At 39.9% G+C, this 15,506-nt stretch overlaps 1 protein-coding gene across 2 annotated transcripts in view; it reads right to left on the bottom strand.

Moving 5' to 3' along the window:
* Positions 1-10,572: 10,572 nt before the first annotated feature.
* The window catches only part of dnah5 (dynein, axonemal, heavy chain 5), a 211,710-nt gene continuing 206,776 nt past the window's right edge, over positions 10,573-15,506 (bottom strand). For both annotated transcript variants that reach the window (XM_072283263.1, XM_072283264.1), the window contains 3 exons: positions 14,290-14,442; positions 12,224-12,458; positions 10,573-11,065 (listed from right to left, as the gene is read on the bottom strand). In XM_072283263.1, coding sequence (XP_072139364.1) covers positions 10,914-11,065; positions 12,224-12,458; positions 14,290-14,442 — 540 coding nt within the window. In that variant the 3' untranslated portion in view covers positions 10,573-10,913. The remainder of the gene's footprint in view (positions 11,066-12,223; positions 12,459-14,289; positions 14,443-15,506) is intronic.

Raw genomic sequence — 15,506 nt, 5'->3', positions numbered from 1 at the left:
GTGTACCTGATGGCAAACCCACGTAAAGATCATTGAAATTCACCCATAGTTCCTCAGTGGCATAATGGGCAATGATCGACAAGTTCCATTTTCTTGAGTCAATTTTTTTCAATAGCTCAGTGGATGTACAGAATCTTAATTGATTTAATAATGGTCAAATATTATATTTCTTTCAAATTGATCTGTATAATTCAAAATATAGTTTTTAATATTGAACTGATCAGTCTGAATATAATAAACAGCATCATAGAACAAATGAGAATTTGCAGTGGTGAAATTTTGGAACTTTACCATTACATTCATATTTGAACATACATTCAGCTTGTCAGGTATACCTGCTCATTAATGCAAATATCTAGTCAGTCAATTATATCGTAGCAGCTCAGTGCATAGAAGCATGCACAGACATGGTCAAGAGGATCGGTTGTTGTTCAGACCAAACAGCAGAATGGGGAAGAAACGTGATCTGAGTGACTTTGACGGTGGGATGATTGTTGATGCCAGACAAGGTGGTTTGAGTATCTCAGAAACTGCTGATCTCCTGGGATTTTCACACAAAACGATGTCTAGAATTTACAGAGAATGGTGCAAAAAAAAACCAAAACATCCAGTGAGTGGCAGTTCTGAGATGAAAAAAACTTGTTAATGAGAGAAGTCAGAGGAGAATGGCCAGACTGGTTCAAACTGACAGGAAGGTAAAAATAACTCAAATAACCACGCGTTACAACAGTGGTGTGCAGAAGAGCATCTCTGGGTGCATAACACATTGAACCTTGAGGTGGATGGGTTCTAGCAGCAGAAGGTCACGAATATGCATGCAGTGGCCACTTTATTAGGTAGAGGAGGTACCCAATAAAGTGGCCACTGAGTGAAGTGAGTTGGATTTCACTGAGTCGGAAGGGCAAGTATTTCAGAGTTCAGGCCAGTGGTGTATCTCTTCACTTGTTGCCTGAGGGTTGATAAATAGATCAAAGCAATAGTAACTGAAATTTTGTAAAAGTTTCTTTGCTTCAGTGCCCAAATGACAGGATATTTTCCTTGTCATGAATTAAGCAGAGTTCCATTTGTTCTAAGTCATTAACACTTGATGACTTCTTTGCTTTATCAATTTATGGCATTTGTCTCCTATATTATAGCTGTATTAACATAACTGATCCGCCACCAAAGAGCAGCACCATCTAGACCATGCTCTCTTCTCACTACTGCCATCAGGAGGAAGTTATAGGAACCTTAGGTCCCACACCAGCATGCTCAGGCACGATTACCCTTCTCCAGTCAAGCTGCCGAACCAGATAACTCCACTCAGCTCAACACTGAACTTCACTTGTCACAACACATGATCACTGAACCCAACCTATAGACGCACTTTCAAGGACTGTACAGCTCATCTTCTCAGTATCACAACACACACACAAAATGCTGGAGGAACTCAGCAGGCCAGGCAGCATCTATGGGGAAAAAATTATAGTCAACGTTTTGGGCCGAGACTCTTCAGCAGGACTGGAGAGAAAAGCTGAGGAGTAGATTTAAAAGGTGGTGGAGGGGAGGGGGAGAGAAACACAAGGTGAAAGGTGAAACCAGGAGGGGGAGGGATGAAGTAAAGAGCTGGGAAGTTAATTGGTGAAAGAGATACATGGTTGGAGAAGGAGGAGTCTGATAGAAGAGGACAGAAGGCCATGGAAGAAAGAAAAGGGGGAAGGAGTACCAGAGAGGAGCGATGGGAGGCCAAGGAGATAAGGTGAGGGGGGAAAAGGGGATGGGGAATGGTGAAGGAGGGGGCCATTACTAGAAGTTCAAGAAATTGTTGTTCATGCCATCAGATTGGAGGCTACCCGGACGGAATACAAGGTGTTTTTATGCCAACCTGAGTGTGGCCTCATCACAATAATAGAGGAGGCCATGGATTGACATATGGGAATGGGAAGCGGAATTAAGATGGGTGGCCACTGGGAGACCCCGCTTTTTCTAGCAGACGGAGCGTAGATGCTCGGCAAAGTGGTCTCCCAATCTGTGTTGGGTCTCACCGTTATACAGGAGGCCACACTGGGAGCATTGGAAAGAGTAGATGACCCCAACAGACTCACAGGTGAAGTGCTGCCTCACCTGGAAGGACTGTTTGGGGCCCTGGATGGTAATGAAGGAGGTGTAGGGGCAGGTGTAGCACTTGTTCCACTTGCAAGGATAAGTGCCAGGAGGGAGATCAGAGGGAGGAACAAATGGACAAGGGAATCACATAGGAAAGTGGATCACAGCGGAAAGCAGTAAGTAGTGGGGGGAGAGGGAAAGATGTGCTTGTTGGTGGGATCTCACTAGAGATGGTGGAAGTTACGGAGAATTATGTGAGGGACGGTGAGGCTGGTGGTGTGGTAGGTGAGAATAAGAGGAATGCTATCCCTGGTAGAGTGGCGGGAGGATGGGGTGAGAGCAGACTGCATGAAATGGAAGAGATGCAGTTGAAGGCAGCATTGATGGTGGAGGAAAGAAAGCCCCTTTCTTTGAAGAAGGAAAACATCTCCTTTGTTTTGGAATGAAAAGCCTCATCCTAAGAGCAGATGCAGCAGAGATGGAGGAATTGAGAGAATGGGGTGGCATTTTTACTAGTAACAGGGTAGGAAGAGGTATAGACTGTGTGAGTCAGTGGGTTTATAATAGACATCAGTAGATGAGCTGTCTCCAGAGACAGAGAATTCGAGAAAGAGGAGGGAGGTGCCGGAAATGGACCAGATAAATTTGAGGGCAGGGTGAAAGTTAGAGGCAAAGTTGATGAAGTTAACGAGAAAATTCACTAGGATGTTGCCTGGTCTGGGTACAAGGAAAGACTGAATAGTTTAGGAGTTTATACCTTGGAGCGTAGAAGATTGAGAGAAGATTTGATACAGATACAAAATTATGAGGGGTATAGATGGGATAAATGACAGCAGGCTTTTTCTGCTGAGGTTGAATGGGACTACAACTGCCAATCAAGGGTGAAAGGTGAAAGGTTCAGGGTTCAATGGGAACATGGGGGAAGCTTCCTCACTCAGAGTTGATGAGTGTGGAATGAGCTGCCAGCACAAGTGCATGCGAGCTCGATTTCAATGTTCAAGCGAAGTTTGATGGTAGGGGTATGGAGGGCTATGGTCTGGTTGCAGGTCAAAGGGAATAGGCAGATTAAATGGTTTGGCACAGACTACATAAGGCCTGTTTCTGTGCTATTTTTCTATGACTCTGACTTATTTAGTGTTTTTTGTGTATTTGCAGTTTATCATGTTTTTCATATTCTTTGCTTGTCAGTCTTTCTGTGTAGTTTTTCCACTGATTCCATTGCATTTCTTTGTTTTACTATGAATGCCTGCAAAATAATGAATCTTAGCATAGTGTACGATATATATGTACTTTAATAAGAAATTTACTTAGAATTTATTTTGTATTGCATTCATCTACTTTCACTTTTAACTCTCTCTTGGCTATATGCAAAACTGCATAAGTTAAACATGTACAATGCCCATAAAAAGTATTCACCCCCCACCCCCCCGGGAAGTTTTCACGTTTTATTGTTTTACAACATTGAATCCCAGTGGATTTAATTTGGCTTTTTTGACACCGAAAAAGACTCTTTCGTGTCAAAGTGACAACAGATCTCTACAAAGTGATCTAAATTAATTATAAATATAAGACATAAAATAATTGATTGCATAAGTATTCACCCCCCTTTAATATGATGCACCAAATCATCACGGGTGCAACCAATTGGTTTTAGAAGTTACGTAATTAGTTCAACAGATGTCTGTTTATGGATTCCTGTGTGCAGCCAAGGTGTTTCAATTGATTGTAGTAAGAATCTACCTGTATCTGGAAGGTCCAACTGCTGGTGAGTCAGTATCCTGTCTAAAACTACACCAGGAAGACAAACGAACACTCCGAGCAACTCCACAAAAAGGTTATTGAAAAGCACAAGTTAGGAGATGGATACAAGAAAATTTCCAAGTCACTGACTCCCTTGGAGTGCAGTTAAGTCAATCATCAAGAAATGGAAAGAATATAGCACAGCTGTAAATCTGCCTAGACCAGGTCGACATCAAAAACTGAGTGACCATGCAAGAAGCGGATGAGTGAGGGAGGCCACCGAGAGACCTTTGAGAACTCTGGAGGAGTTACAAGCTTCAGTGGCTGAAAAGGAGAGACTGCACATATAACAACTGTTGCTGGGTGTTTCACCAGTTACAGCTTTATGGGAGAGTGGCAAAGAGAAAGCCACTGTTGAGAGAAAACTCATATGAAATCTTATCTAGTTTTCCAGAGCATGTGGGAGACTCGGAAGTCAACTGGAAGAAAGTTCTATGGACTGATGAAACCAAAACTGAGCATTTTGGCTCGGCCATCAGTCTAAATGCTGTGTTTGGTGTAAGCCAAACACTGTACCTCATCAAAAACACACCATCCCTGCCGTGTAACATGGTGGTGGCTGCATCATGCTGTGGGGATACTTCACTGCAGCAGGCCCTGGAAGGCTTGTGAAGGTAGATGGTAAAATCAATGCAGCAAAATACAGGGAAATCATGGAGGAAAACCTGATGTAGTCTGCAAGAGAACTGTGACTTGGGAGAAGATTTGTTTTCCTGCAAGACGATGATCTCAAGCATAAAGCCAAAGCAACACACGAATGGCTTAAAAACAACAAAATTAATGTCCTGGAGTGGTCAAGTCAGAGTCCAGACCTCAATGTAATTGAGAATTTGTGGCTGGACTTGAAAAGGGCTATTCACTCACGATCCCCAAGCAATCTGACAGAACTTAAGTAGTTTTGTAAGGAAGAATGTGGAAAAATTGCAGTGTCCAGATGTGCAAATCTGATAAAGACCTATAGGTTCAAGGCTGTAATTGCTGCCAAAGATGCGACTACTAAATACTGACTTGAAGGGCATGAATACTTATCCAATCAACTATTTTATGTTTTATATTTGTAATTAAATTAGATCACTTGGTAGAGATCTGTTTTCACTTAGACATGTTTTTTTTTTCTGTTGATCAGTGTCAAAAAAGACAAATTAAATTCACTGTGATTCAATGTTGTAAAACTATAAAACATGAAAACTTCCAAGGGGGTTGAATTTTTTTTTATAGGCACTGTATGTAATGGTCAAGACTACACTTGCACAGTACTGCTAGACCACCTTTGGTAAATAACTATAGAATGGTTTGTAGATATAATTTGCTGTAACCACAGTGTGTCTGGCAGTGGAGTGAATATTTGGGAGCTTAATGTCCAAGGATACCCATTGAATTGAAAGGACTGGCAGGAAGGCAGAGGGGATAGCATCACTCTATTGGTAAAACTGAAATCAAATCATTATAAAGAAATGGCATAGGGCCAGAAGGTGTTGAATCATTGTGAATAGAGCTAAGGAACTGCAAAGGTAGAAATACCCTAATGGGGGTTGTATACAGACCCCCAAACAGAAGTAAGGATGTGGTCTACAAATTACAATGGGAGATAGAAAATACATGCCAAGAGGGCAGTGTTACAATAGTCATGGGGGATTTCAATATGCAGGTAGATTGGGAAAATCAGGTGGATGCTGGATTCCAAGAGGGGAAATTTCTAGAATGCCTACAAGATAGCTTTTTAGAGCAGCTCGTGGTTGAGCCCACTAGGAGTTCAGCTATTCTAAATTTGGTGTTGTGCAATGAACCAGAATTGATTAGAGAGCTAAAGATAAAAGAATTCTTAGGGGAAAATAATAATACGAATTCACACTGAAATTTGAGAAGGAGCCCTTGTGCAGGATTCCCTAAAGGTTAATTTGCAGGTTGAGTCTGTGGTGAGTAAGGCAAATGCAATATTTGCATTCATTTCAAGAGGAATAGAATATAAAAGCAAGGATGTAATGTTGAGACTTTATAAAGCACTGGTGAGGCCTCACTTGTATTATGAGCATTTTTGGGCTCCTCATCTTGGAAAGGATGTGCTGGTACTGGAGAGTGTTCAAAGGAGGCTCACAAAAATGATTCCATGTTTGAAAGGCTGGTCATATGAAGAGCATTTGAAGGCCTGTATTCACTGGAAGTCTGAGGAATGAAACCTATCAAATGGTGAAAGGCCTTGAGAAGGTGGATGTGGAGAGGATGTTTCCTATGATAGGAGAGTCTAAGATCAGAGAACACGGCCTCAGAATAGAAGGGCGTCCTTTTAGAACAGAGATGAGGGGGAATTTCTTTAGCCAGAGAGTTATGAATCTGTGGAATCTTTTGCCACAGACAGCTGTGGAGGCCAAGACTTTATGTAAAGCCTACTTATTTAAGGCAGAGGTTGATAGATTCTTGATTGGTCAGGGCATGAAGGGATATGGGGAGAAGGCAGGAGATTGGGGCTGAAAGGAAAAATGGATCAGCCATGATGAAATGGCGGAGTTTACTCGAAGGGCCGAGTGGCCTAATTCTGCTCCTATATCTTATGGTCTTATGGTGAAATGGTGCCAACTAAGTCATGGAATCAGAGAATATTTACAGGAATCCATTCAACCCACTTGGCTTGTGCTTGCTCTCTACCAGAGCAGTGCATTAGCTCCAACTCCTAATGGCCTCTTTCCTGTGGCTTTCTAATGCTTTTTTATTCAGTTTGCTTTAGAAGGCCACATTGAAAATGCATTTGCCATATCTATCTATCTATCAGCTGTCCATTCCTGATCCCACCCGCATGCTGCTGAAGAAGGTTCCCTTCATTTTACAGTTAATCCTCTTGATTGTATTACCTGTAATCTCTAGTTGACACCCTCCACCAATAATAACAAATTTAGGGTGGCAAGGTAGTGTAGTGGTTAGCACGTTGCTTTATAATACAGGGGACCTGGGTTCAATTCCCACTGCAGCCCGTAAGGAGTTTTGTACATTCTCCCCGTAACCGTATGTATTTCCTCCAGGTGCTCTGGTTTCCTCCCACAATCCAAAGATGCACCAATTGGCAGTTTAGCTGGTCATTGTAAATTCTCCCGTGATTAGGATTAAATTGAGGGATTGCTGATGGCAGGGTTCAAAGGGCCGGAAAGGCTTATTCCACACTGTATCTCAATAAATAAATACATTTCCACCATAAAATGGTGATGGTCTGTACAATTTTCTTGGGAATATACCATAGGAACTCCTACAGAGTTGTACAGATTATAACCATTTCAATTTTATTTCCAAGCAACAGGAATTCTGCAGATGCTGGAAATTCAGGTCCTGACGAAGGGTCTCGGCCTGAAACGTCGACTGCACCTCTTCCTACAGATGCTGCCTGGCCTGCTGCGTTCACCAGCAACTTTGATGTGTGTTGCCTTAATTTTATTTCCATCAGCTTTCACCTCAGTCATATCTTTCCTGTCTTGAAAAAGAAAATTGTGGTCCCAGCCTCACTAATTATAGATGAAACAGTAATCCATCCTCCCGGGAATTATTCTCCTAAATCTTTTCATTATCATTCTCTAATCCCTTCATATCCTTGCTATAATGAGACGATCAGAATTGAACACAGTACTCTGTCTGAGACCGGACCAGTGTTTTGCAAAGGTTCAGTGTAAGGAGCTTGTTTCTATACTTAAAGTCCAAAACTGTGCATGCCTTATCAACTCTAGGAGCCATGGTTCTATTCTCTGCATTATATTCTGTGTTGTGTGTTTACTAGTTGCACAAGTGGGGATGTGGTAAAAGCAAATGGAATAAGTTGTGTCTTCATACTTTGTTCTGGGCAGTTTGGAATCTGGGATGTGACAGAGGTCACATCTTTTGCTGACCACTCAATAATGCTTAATTATACTCGGGTACACTTTAAGTTTCATTGCTTCAGGATTGTAGGTTTGCGAATAAAGGATCGAAATACATATCCTTGACTTTTGGAGCAACCATTACAGAAGCTGGGGCGGGGGTGTTGGGCAGGTCATACAAATATAACAAGTTTGTACAGTCACCGGCAGCAACAATTGTTTTGATTTTGGTTTTGCCGCTACCTTGACCGCTTCTGCACCTATGTTCTCTCTGCTCCTGCACCATTTTTGGAACAGTACCCCTTTTCCACATCACCTTTCCTTCACTTCTGCCACTAAAATGTATCACCTTTCATTTCCCTCAGCATTTATCTTCAACTGCCTTGCAGCATGTTTATGCTCTGCAGTAATTTACCACTGATCTCCTTTGCAGTTCACAGTCCTGCCAAGTTTTGTCATCTGCAAAGTTTAAAAGCTGTGGCTTCTTTAATGTTGTTAGAGTGGCATTTATGCAAACTGCATGAGCAAATACTGCACTTACTGACTTGTGCCTTTATGGGTGGTGGAAATGATTGTGGTTTCAGAAGGGTGAGTAACTTGCCAGAAGATTACCAAGCAACTCGTCCATTCGTCTATTAAATTGTACGGAACTTTTAAATGCAAAATAAGTAATTCCTTTTTTGTTATATAAAGCCAAGCTTTGAAGGTGCAAAGGTAAAAATTATGGTCCTTTTAATCTTGTGCAGCAGTGAAACTAGAAGAGATCCATTTCAATGTGGCATGGCACAGGAGTGTAGTGGTTAGCATAATGCTATTACAGCACCAGTGACCCAGGTTCAATTCTCTCACTATCTGTAAGGAGTTTGCATGTTGTCCCTGTAACTGTATGGATTTCTTCCAGTTTCCTCCCACGTTCCAAAGATGAATTGGTTGGTTAATTGGTCACATGGTTCATATTGGGCAGCACAGGCTGATTGGGCCTGTTACCATGCAGTATCTCTAAATAAAAAAAATAAAAACACTAATACAGTGACAATAATAATGCTGCATTAATTATATGTCAATGATTATGAAAACAGAACTGATTAAATTCAGAGTTTCATGATCCAAGGTGTATTTGTCATCCACCATAAAAGAAACTTGCTTGTTTTTACTGATGTGTTGACATCATAAATGCATGTAAAGATTAATATTCCTTGGTATTGCTCCTAATACAATCATGCCAGTTCTAGATTAATACAGAATCAGCATAATATACAGTAATTGTTTAAAATTAATAAACTATTTTCTCCATCTTTTAAATCTTTTACCATAAATTCAGTCAGTTAATTATTTTATTTCTATTCTATTCCAGATTTTCTTGCATTTATTGTCTTAGCAATTGCTGAATTAGGGTCTAGATTGCTATTTAAATCATTGTTTTTATTCTAGTTTAACTTATTGCTTGCTTTTATGTTTGTATAATCACTTGTTTTTAACTGTGCAGTGAATTTTCAGTAATCTGTAGTACAGCTGGTTCTGTACTGTAGTTTTTGTCTGTAAGTCTGACATGGCAGCACAAATCAAGACAGTCTTCATTGTTTCAGGACTGCTCTGATCACAGAAAGACTGCCCTATCTAATTTGCAGTATAAAGAGGGAGCTCCTGGTCTCTAATACTTTGTCGTCTTTCTCTTTACTTGCCTCCTTTCTCTTCTGTTCTAGTCTTCTTCCTTGTTTTTTCTTCTTGCTTGCTGTTCTTTTGCAGAATTGAAACTCTTGGATTTTTAGCAAATTTTTCATGCTTCAATTTGGACCAAATGCTTACTGTTTCCAGGTAGTATTTGAAACAAATGAAATAGCTCATAACTTTAACAGTACATGGTTAATTTTTCACTTTAGTAATGTTTCATTTTTTAAAACACCAATATATCTATGCCTGACTTGGAAATTGCATTAGATACTGATGAATGATTTACAATTGGAAGTACTGAGCAGAATTTTCACATGGTGATAATTGACCAGCAGTTGGTCATAATTGCATTTCTACTCAGGGAAATTCAATTAATTTCTCATTGCATTTTGGAGAAAAATGCTAATATTAATTGTCTCCAATTAAAATGTTAATTAGAAGATAAATATCAGTTTAGGTACAAGGACTCCGTCCATTGCAACTTTTCCATCCACAAGAGTAAAGAGATAATATTTTAAAATCGTATTCAACAAGAGCCACCGTGAACAATGTAGTTGCAGCTGTCATCCAAGCTTGCTCTACTTGGGTGTCTGCAAAATAACTTGAATTAACAACTCTGACCCCCAAGCCACCTCTGAATTGTATCCCTGTAAAGAAACTGTATTTATATTGCTTTCCTTTCCTCTGGTGCTTTGAAGCTGAAAATTGCTTTTTCATTCCCTCAGTCAGGTGATAATTATTTATAACATGTTTTCCATTCTCCAGAAGTTCCATGGAACCCTTCCAGGTGTGAATTGGCATTGTGCCCCTGATGTGATTTCCATCAGTATTGCACATGCAGTGTTCTATTGCAACGGGGCACTGCAGGAGAATTTAGATCACATTGTTTTGGGAGTAGGTGTCACTGGATGCTCTCAGGCAAGATCAACTTCCTAGCATGGAGAAGTAACAGAATGTATGTGAGTTAGTGAATTAGTCAGCTTCATTCTTCATTTTTTTTCCCCTTTGTAGCTTACAGAAATGATTTTAGACATCTTGCCTCATTCCAGCCACAGCAAGGACCCAGAAATTGTAAGTATGCATAGTTGACATTAATGCGGAATTGTAATGTGAGAGAAACAGTACCAAATAACTAACTTCTTGCCATAAATAGTGAAATAATATTTTTGACATTTATTGAAGTTGTGACTTAAGAACATATAAAAATAGACTACTTATTCTATAAAACCGGTACTTTTTAGCTTATTACAGAATTTGACTTGATTCTTTTTCTTCATTGGAGCCTCTAAAATCTATATGCATGAAGAGGTAAATAAGCTAAAAAAATTTAAAATGCACCAGATAATAAAGATTCATTTTAAATCAAAATAAAAGTAGAAATCTGAATAGATAAACATCCATTATACATGATAAAAGTTAAAAAATCTTCCACTGTGGCCTAGAAATTACATTATCCATTTCCAATCAGAAACACTTTCAACATCAAATGCTAATGCTGGTGTGCTAAGTCATGGAACAGTCTTACTGGATATCACAAAGGAGCGCTACACCACGTAAGATCCAATTTTCAGGGGGTTGAACCGTTCGGAGATTTACCACAGCTGTGTAGTTTATATCTGTTCTTACTGGCTTCTTGTAGATTGGGCATGAATATAATCGGGGGTCCTTTGGATCTTGAGGACAAGACAAATAGTACAAATTGGATAAGCCGAAGGCAAACACAGCCTTGGAATATTCATAGTATTATTGCTTGCTTACATGAAATTTTTTTAAATATCTGTGCTCCCCATTTCCAACATCAATGAAGATTTTAAGTGTAAATTTTATTTTTTTTTAGCGATATAGAGTGCAGTAGGCCTTCCTGTCATGCCACCCCAAACTAACTTGATAAACCTTAACCTGCTCAAGGGACAATGTACAATGACCAATTAACCTACTTGGTGTGTCCCTGGGCTGTGGGGGGGAGCTGGAGCACTCCGGGAAAACCCAAGCATTCTGCCGGGAGGACGTACAGAGACTCCTTACGGAATTGATTGAACTCCAAGCTCTGCAATGCTATCGTGGTGCCCAATGTCCAGACTCAAATGCTTTTTATCATATGCTAGAAAGAAATTCCTAGTATGTGAAATCCATTTGTATCCCCTTTGTAAATCCAAAATCAACAAATCATTTTACTTGGTGATTACATGGGCTATTTATAAAAACATATTCCTCTTTAGTGTAAAGGAAATGAGTGTCTTATGATAAAGCATTAACAAATGAGAAGAACAAAGAGATGCAAGATTTTTGGTGGGCAGTTTTAAAAATGTAGGATTGGGATGGTTTAAATATGCATGCAATAAAGCTGCAAACACGTGACACCTTCTCACTGCTCCCCCTGTGACGACTTCTGCCCTCTGACTCTTCCAACCATCTCGACTTGCTACCACAGCCACGTATCCTTCCTAGGAACTTGCCCTTTCGCGCCAGCCCTTTACCTCTCCCACATATCTGGCTTCACCTATCATCTTCTAGCTATTCTCCTTCTGCTCCCCCCTGCCCGCCCCCTTTATTCTATCATCTCTTGTGTTTGTGATTTGGTGCTATCTCTGTTCTCATTAATCTGCTTAGGTCAAAATCTGTTTCTTACACATCTTGCATTTAGAAACCATGAACCTCACTAAAGAGGATCAAAGATACCTTTTCCCTTCAATTCATCCCTAGGTGAGTACAAGTCACCGTAAAATTTCAAATTGCACACTGGTAAAGAAAATTAGACTATGCATAGCTATCAGTTAAACACTGATGTAACAGCCAAGGTTAAAATATCAATCATTTACAGTAGTACTTACTTAGGTTATTTTGAGCAGATAGATGTATGACTGGCATCAACTCAAATAGTACTTTAGGTTTGGACTCAATGAGCTTTGAATTGCGTCTGTCCCATCCAGCTCCTTCCAGGTACAGCCCATACACGTAAACTCCCTCTGCAGGGGGTGTAGTAATGTCGTCTTTCATCCATTTGCTGACTTCATTGCACAGAACGACGCTATCCAGTGCCCAGCCCTTGTGAGCACGAGTTACTTCCTGTTAGTTAAAATTTAGTGAAGAATTGCTGTCAATATTTCATCACTGCTTTTTATGACATCAGTAAACTTTTTATTTCAAATATCCTCAAAGAATTTTACCCTGCTTTTAATATCAAAATTGTTGAAAAGTAAAGTATAAAACAAGCATACAATATTACCTATTCCTGTCATTAATAGGAATAATTTACACTGTTACTTGGAAAACAGTAAATGCAAATGAATAGAGAAATACTGTAGGTGGATAATTTAGCATTTGATTAGCACAATACTGCCAGAGACTTGGGTTCAATTCTGCCATTATCCATAAGGAGTTTGCACATCTTCCCCATGACTGCGTGGGTTTCCTCAGGGTGCTCTGGTTTCCTCCCACAGTCCAAAGAAGTATGGGTGTAAGTTGTGGACATGCTGTGTTGGTACCAGAACTGTGGTAACACTGGCAGGCTGACCCTAGGACATCCTTAGACTGTGGTCGTTGACACAAATGATGCATTTCATTGTATATTTTGATGTACCTGTGACTACATATTCGAAATTAAATTCTCTTGAATTTCAATCTTTTACCCCTTATTAAGATGTAATCCCACCTCACTATTACCATCTGAGAGGAGGTCATAAGCTCTTAATGATATCCTATTTCTAGTTACACCCTCTTCTGCAACTTAATCATCCAACCATGTACTAGTCTTCTGGATTCTTTAATAAATCAAATCATTTATGTAAGTGTGCACGGACGTACTCTATCAAAGGGAATCTGACTGTATAGCAGTGATAGCTTCAGGAGGGTTGAATGACTTTAATAAAATATAATTCCTTTGAGTCTGAAATTCTATGCAAGTGTTTTTACTGATCCTAGTGTCTGTATTGTACATCACTGTATTCCCTTTTTGGAGGTAAAAAGAGTTGATGAGCAATTTATTTGTACATTTTCATCAAATACATTGCCAATTGTTTCTCAAAAGGAAGCAGCCTCTGAAAGCAAACACACATTGTGCCTAACTAACTGTTCTGGGACATACGTGCCATTAAGAATCAATCTTCAATCCTTTAGCAAAGCGCACTGTGAAGTATTAGCCTTATCGTATTAAATTTTGTAATAACACTTTGGCAATGAAATTGGGCAGAGTGCCTGAAGGACAACCAAGTCTGCGATTGTGTTGAGTCCAATTTTGAGCAAGTTCAACCTTGTTAGCATCACTGAGTAAGTGAAACTTTTAAGTGACTGGCCACTGTGGGAACTTCATTTAGTAGAGCCAAAGGTTGCTACTTTCAGTTGATTCAACAATGAAATCAAAATAGAGAAAGGCTTGAGGCCATTCAGTCTTGAACGGATTTGGGTCAGAAAGAAGGTACACAGGACTTCTGCGGCTGATGACTATGGCTAGCCACTTCTGACAACAACTTTTGTGGCCAGGTTCTTAATTTGATCAGAGAGAATTTGAGAGTGATAGTTGAGGAGGGGTCACTATTCTATTTGCATTGAAAATAAATGAACCATTGCTGTCATTCCAATGGTTTAGACACTGGAACTTTGTCTTTAGTAAAGGGGAAACAAGGTTCTCGATAAACTAGGTTGTGGTAGATGGGAAAATGGGAGGATGGCTTTTGACTAAGTAATAAGTTAACATCCTTTCAAACCCAAAGGGTCTGGGCCTTAAAGGTCTACTGTACTTTTTACCATAGATGCTACCTGGCCTGCTGAGTTCCTCCAGCATTTTATACAACAATTGAAAAGTTTAGCTGAATGTAAATTACATCATGGAAACAAATTAGTGGTTGATGGTAATTGTACAAAACCCCACCTGTAATCTACTATGGCTACTAAGCATTACCTGTCTCATTGCTGTTAAAAATCCCTGAGGATTAAAAAAGCCAGTCATCCAAAAACAGTTTGGTCGTCCTTCAAAGATCCAGGAATGGAACTGACGATTTCTCTCCAATAATTCTGTAAACCAGAAACCAAGTGTGCTCGATTCCCAGGATGTCTGGAGAACAAGACAATATTTTCATAATTACATCAATGAAAGCTTGTTCTCATGAAATATGCATAGTATACTATGCGTAGTCTGGCATTTGAAAAATTCTGTTGCACAATTAAAAGGGAGTTTATTTTTGCTGAAGTATCCCTGTAATAAATCATAGTAGTATGAAAAAAAATGTAGCTGGTTGGGGTTAGAGCTTTAGCCAGTTTAAAACTACCCGAATGACATGATTTTTCCAAGTATTCCAATAATAGGGGCACCTGTTAGTTTTCCAAGTTTGAAATCACTGCAAGTAATCTCAAACAATATTAATACCACCAAGTCTTTTAACATCAGCTTCACTGAGAAAATATCCAGCAATGAGGATTGATGTAAGACAGCTAAATAGTTAAAGGTGCTGATGAAGGGTCTCAGCCAGAAATGTTGACTCTCTGTTCGTTTCCATAGATGCTGTATGACTTTACGGAGTTCCTACAGTATTCTGTATGTGTCACTCTGGATTTCCAGCATCTGTAGAGTCCCTTGTGTAAATAGTTAAAGGGATTCAATGGTATCAATATTGCCTGAGACTAGATATACAAAACTCAGAACGGCAGCCTCAATAAATAGAGTAGGCAGAAAATGTATCAGGGAAACTTGGCTGCACGGACTTAGAATTGGCTTGTCCGAAGAAGGCAGAGAGTGACAGTAGGAGTATATTCTGTTTGGAGATCCATGATTAGTGGTATTCTGCAGGGATCTGTTCTGGGACCTCTGCTCTTTGTGATCTTTATAAATGACTTGGATGAGGAAGTGGAAGGGTGAGTTACTAAGTTTTTAGACAGCAGGGAGGTTCGTGCTGTTGTTGATAGTGTAGGAGGTTGCTGTATGTTACAATGGGACATTGACAGGATGCAGGAATGGGCAGGAAAATGGCTGATTGAGTATAATCAGAAAAGTGTGAGGTGATAATCTTTGAAGGATCAAACTTGAAGACAGAGTACAAGGTTAATGGAAGAATTCTTAGTGTGGAGGAACACAGGGAACTTCGGGTCCACTTCCATAGATCCTTCAAAGTTGCCACACTG

Source organism: Mobula birostris, chromosome 19, assembly GCF_030028105.1.
Source record: "Mobula birostris isolate sMobBir1 chromosome 19, sMobBir1.hap1, whole genome shotgun sequence".
Lineage (NCBI taxonomy): Eukaryota > Metazoa > Chordata > Chondrichthyes > Myliobatiformes > Myliobatidae > Mobula > Mobula birostris.
This window is presented reverse-complemented; position numbering and strand designations above follow the sequence as displayed.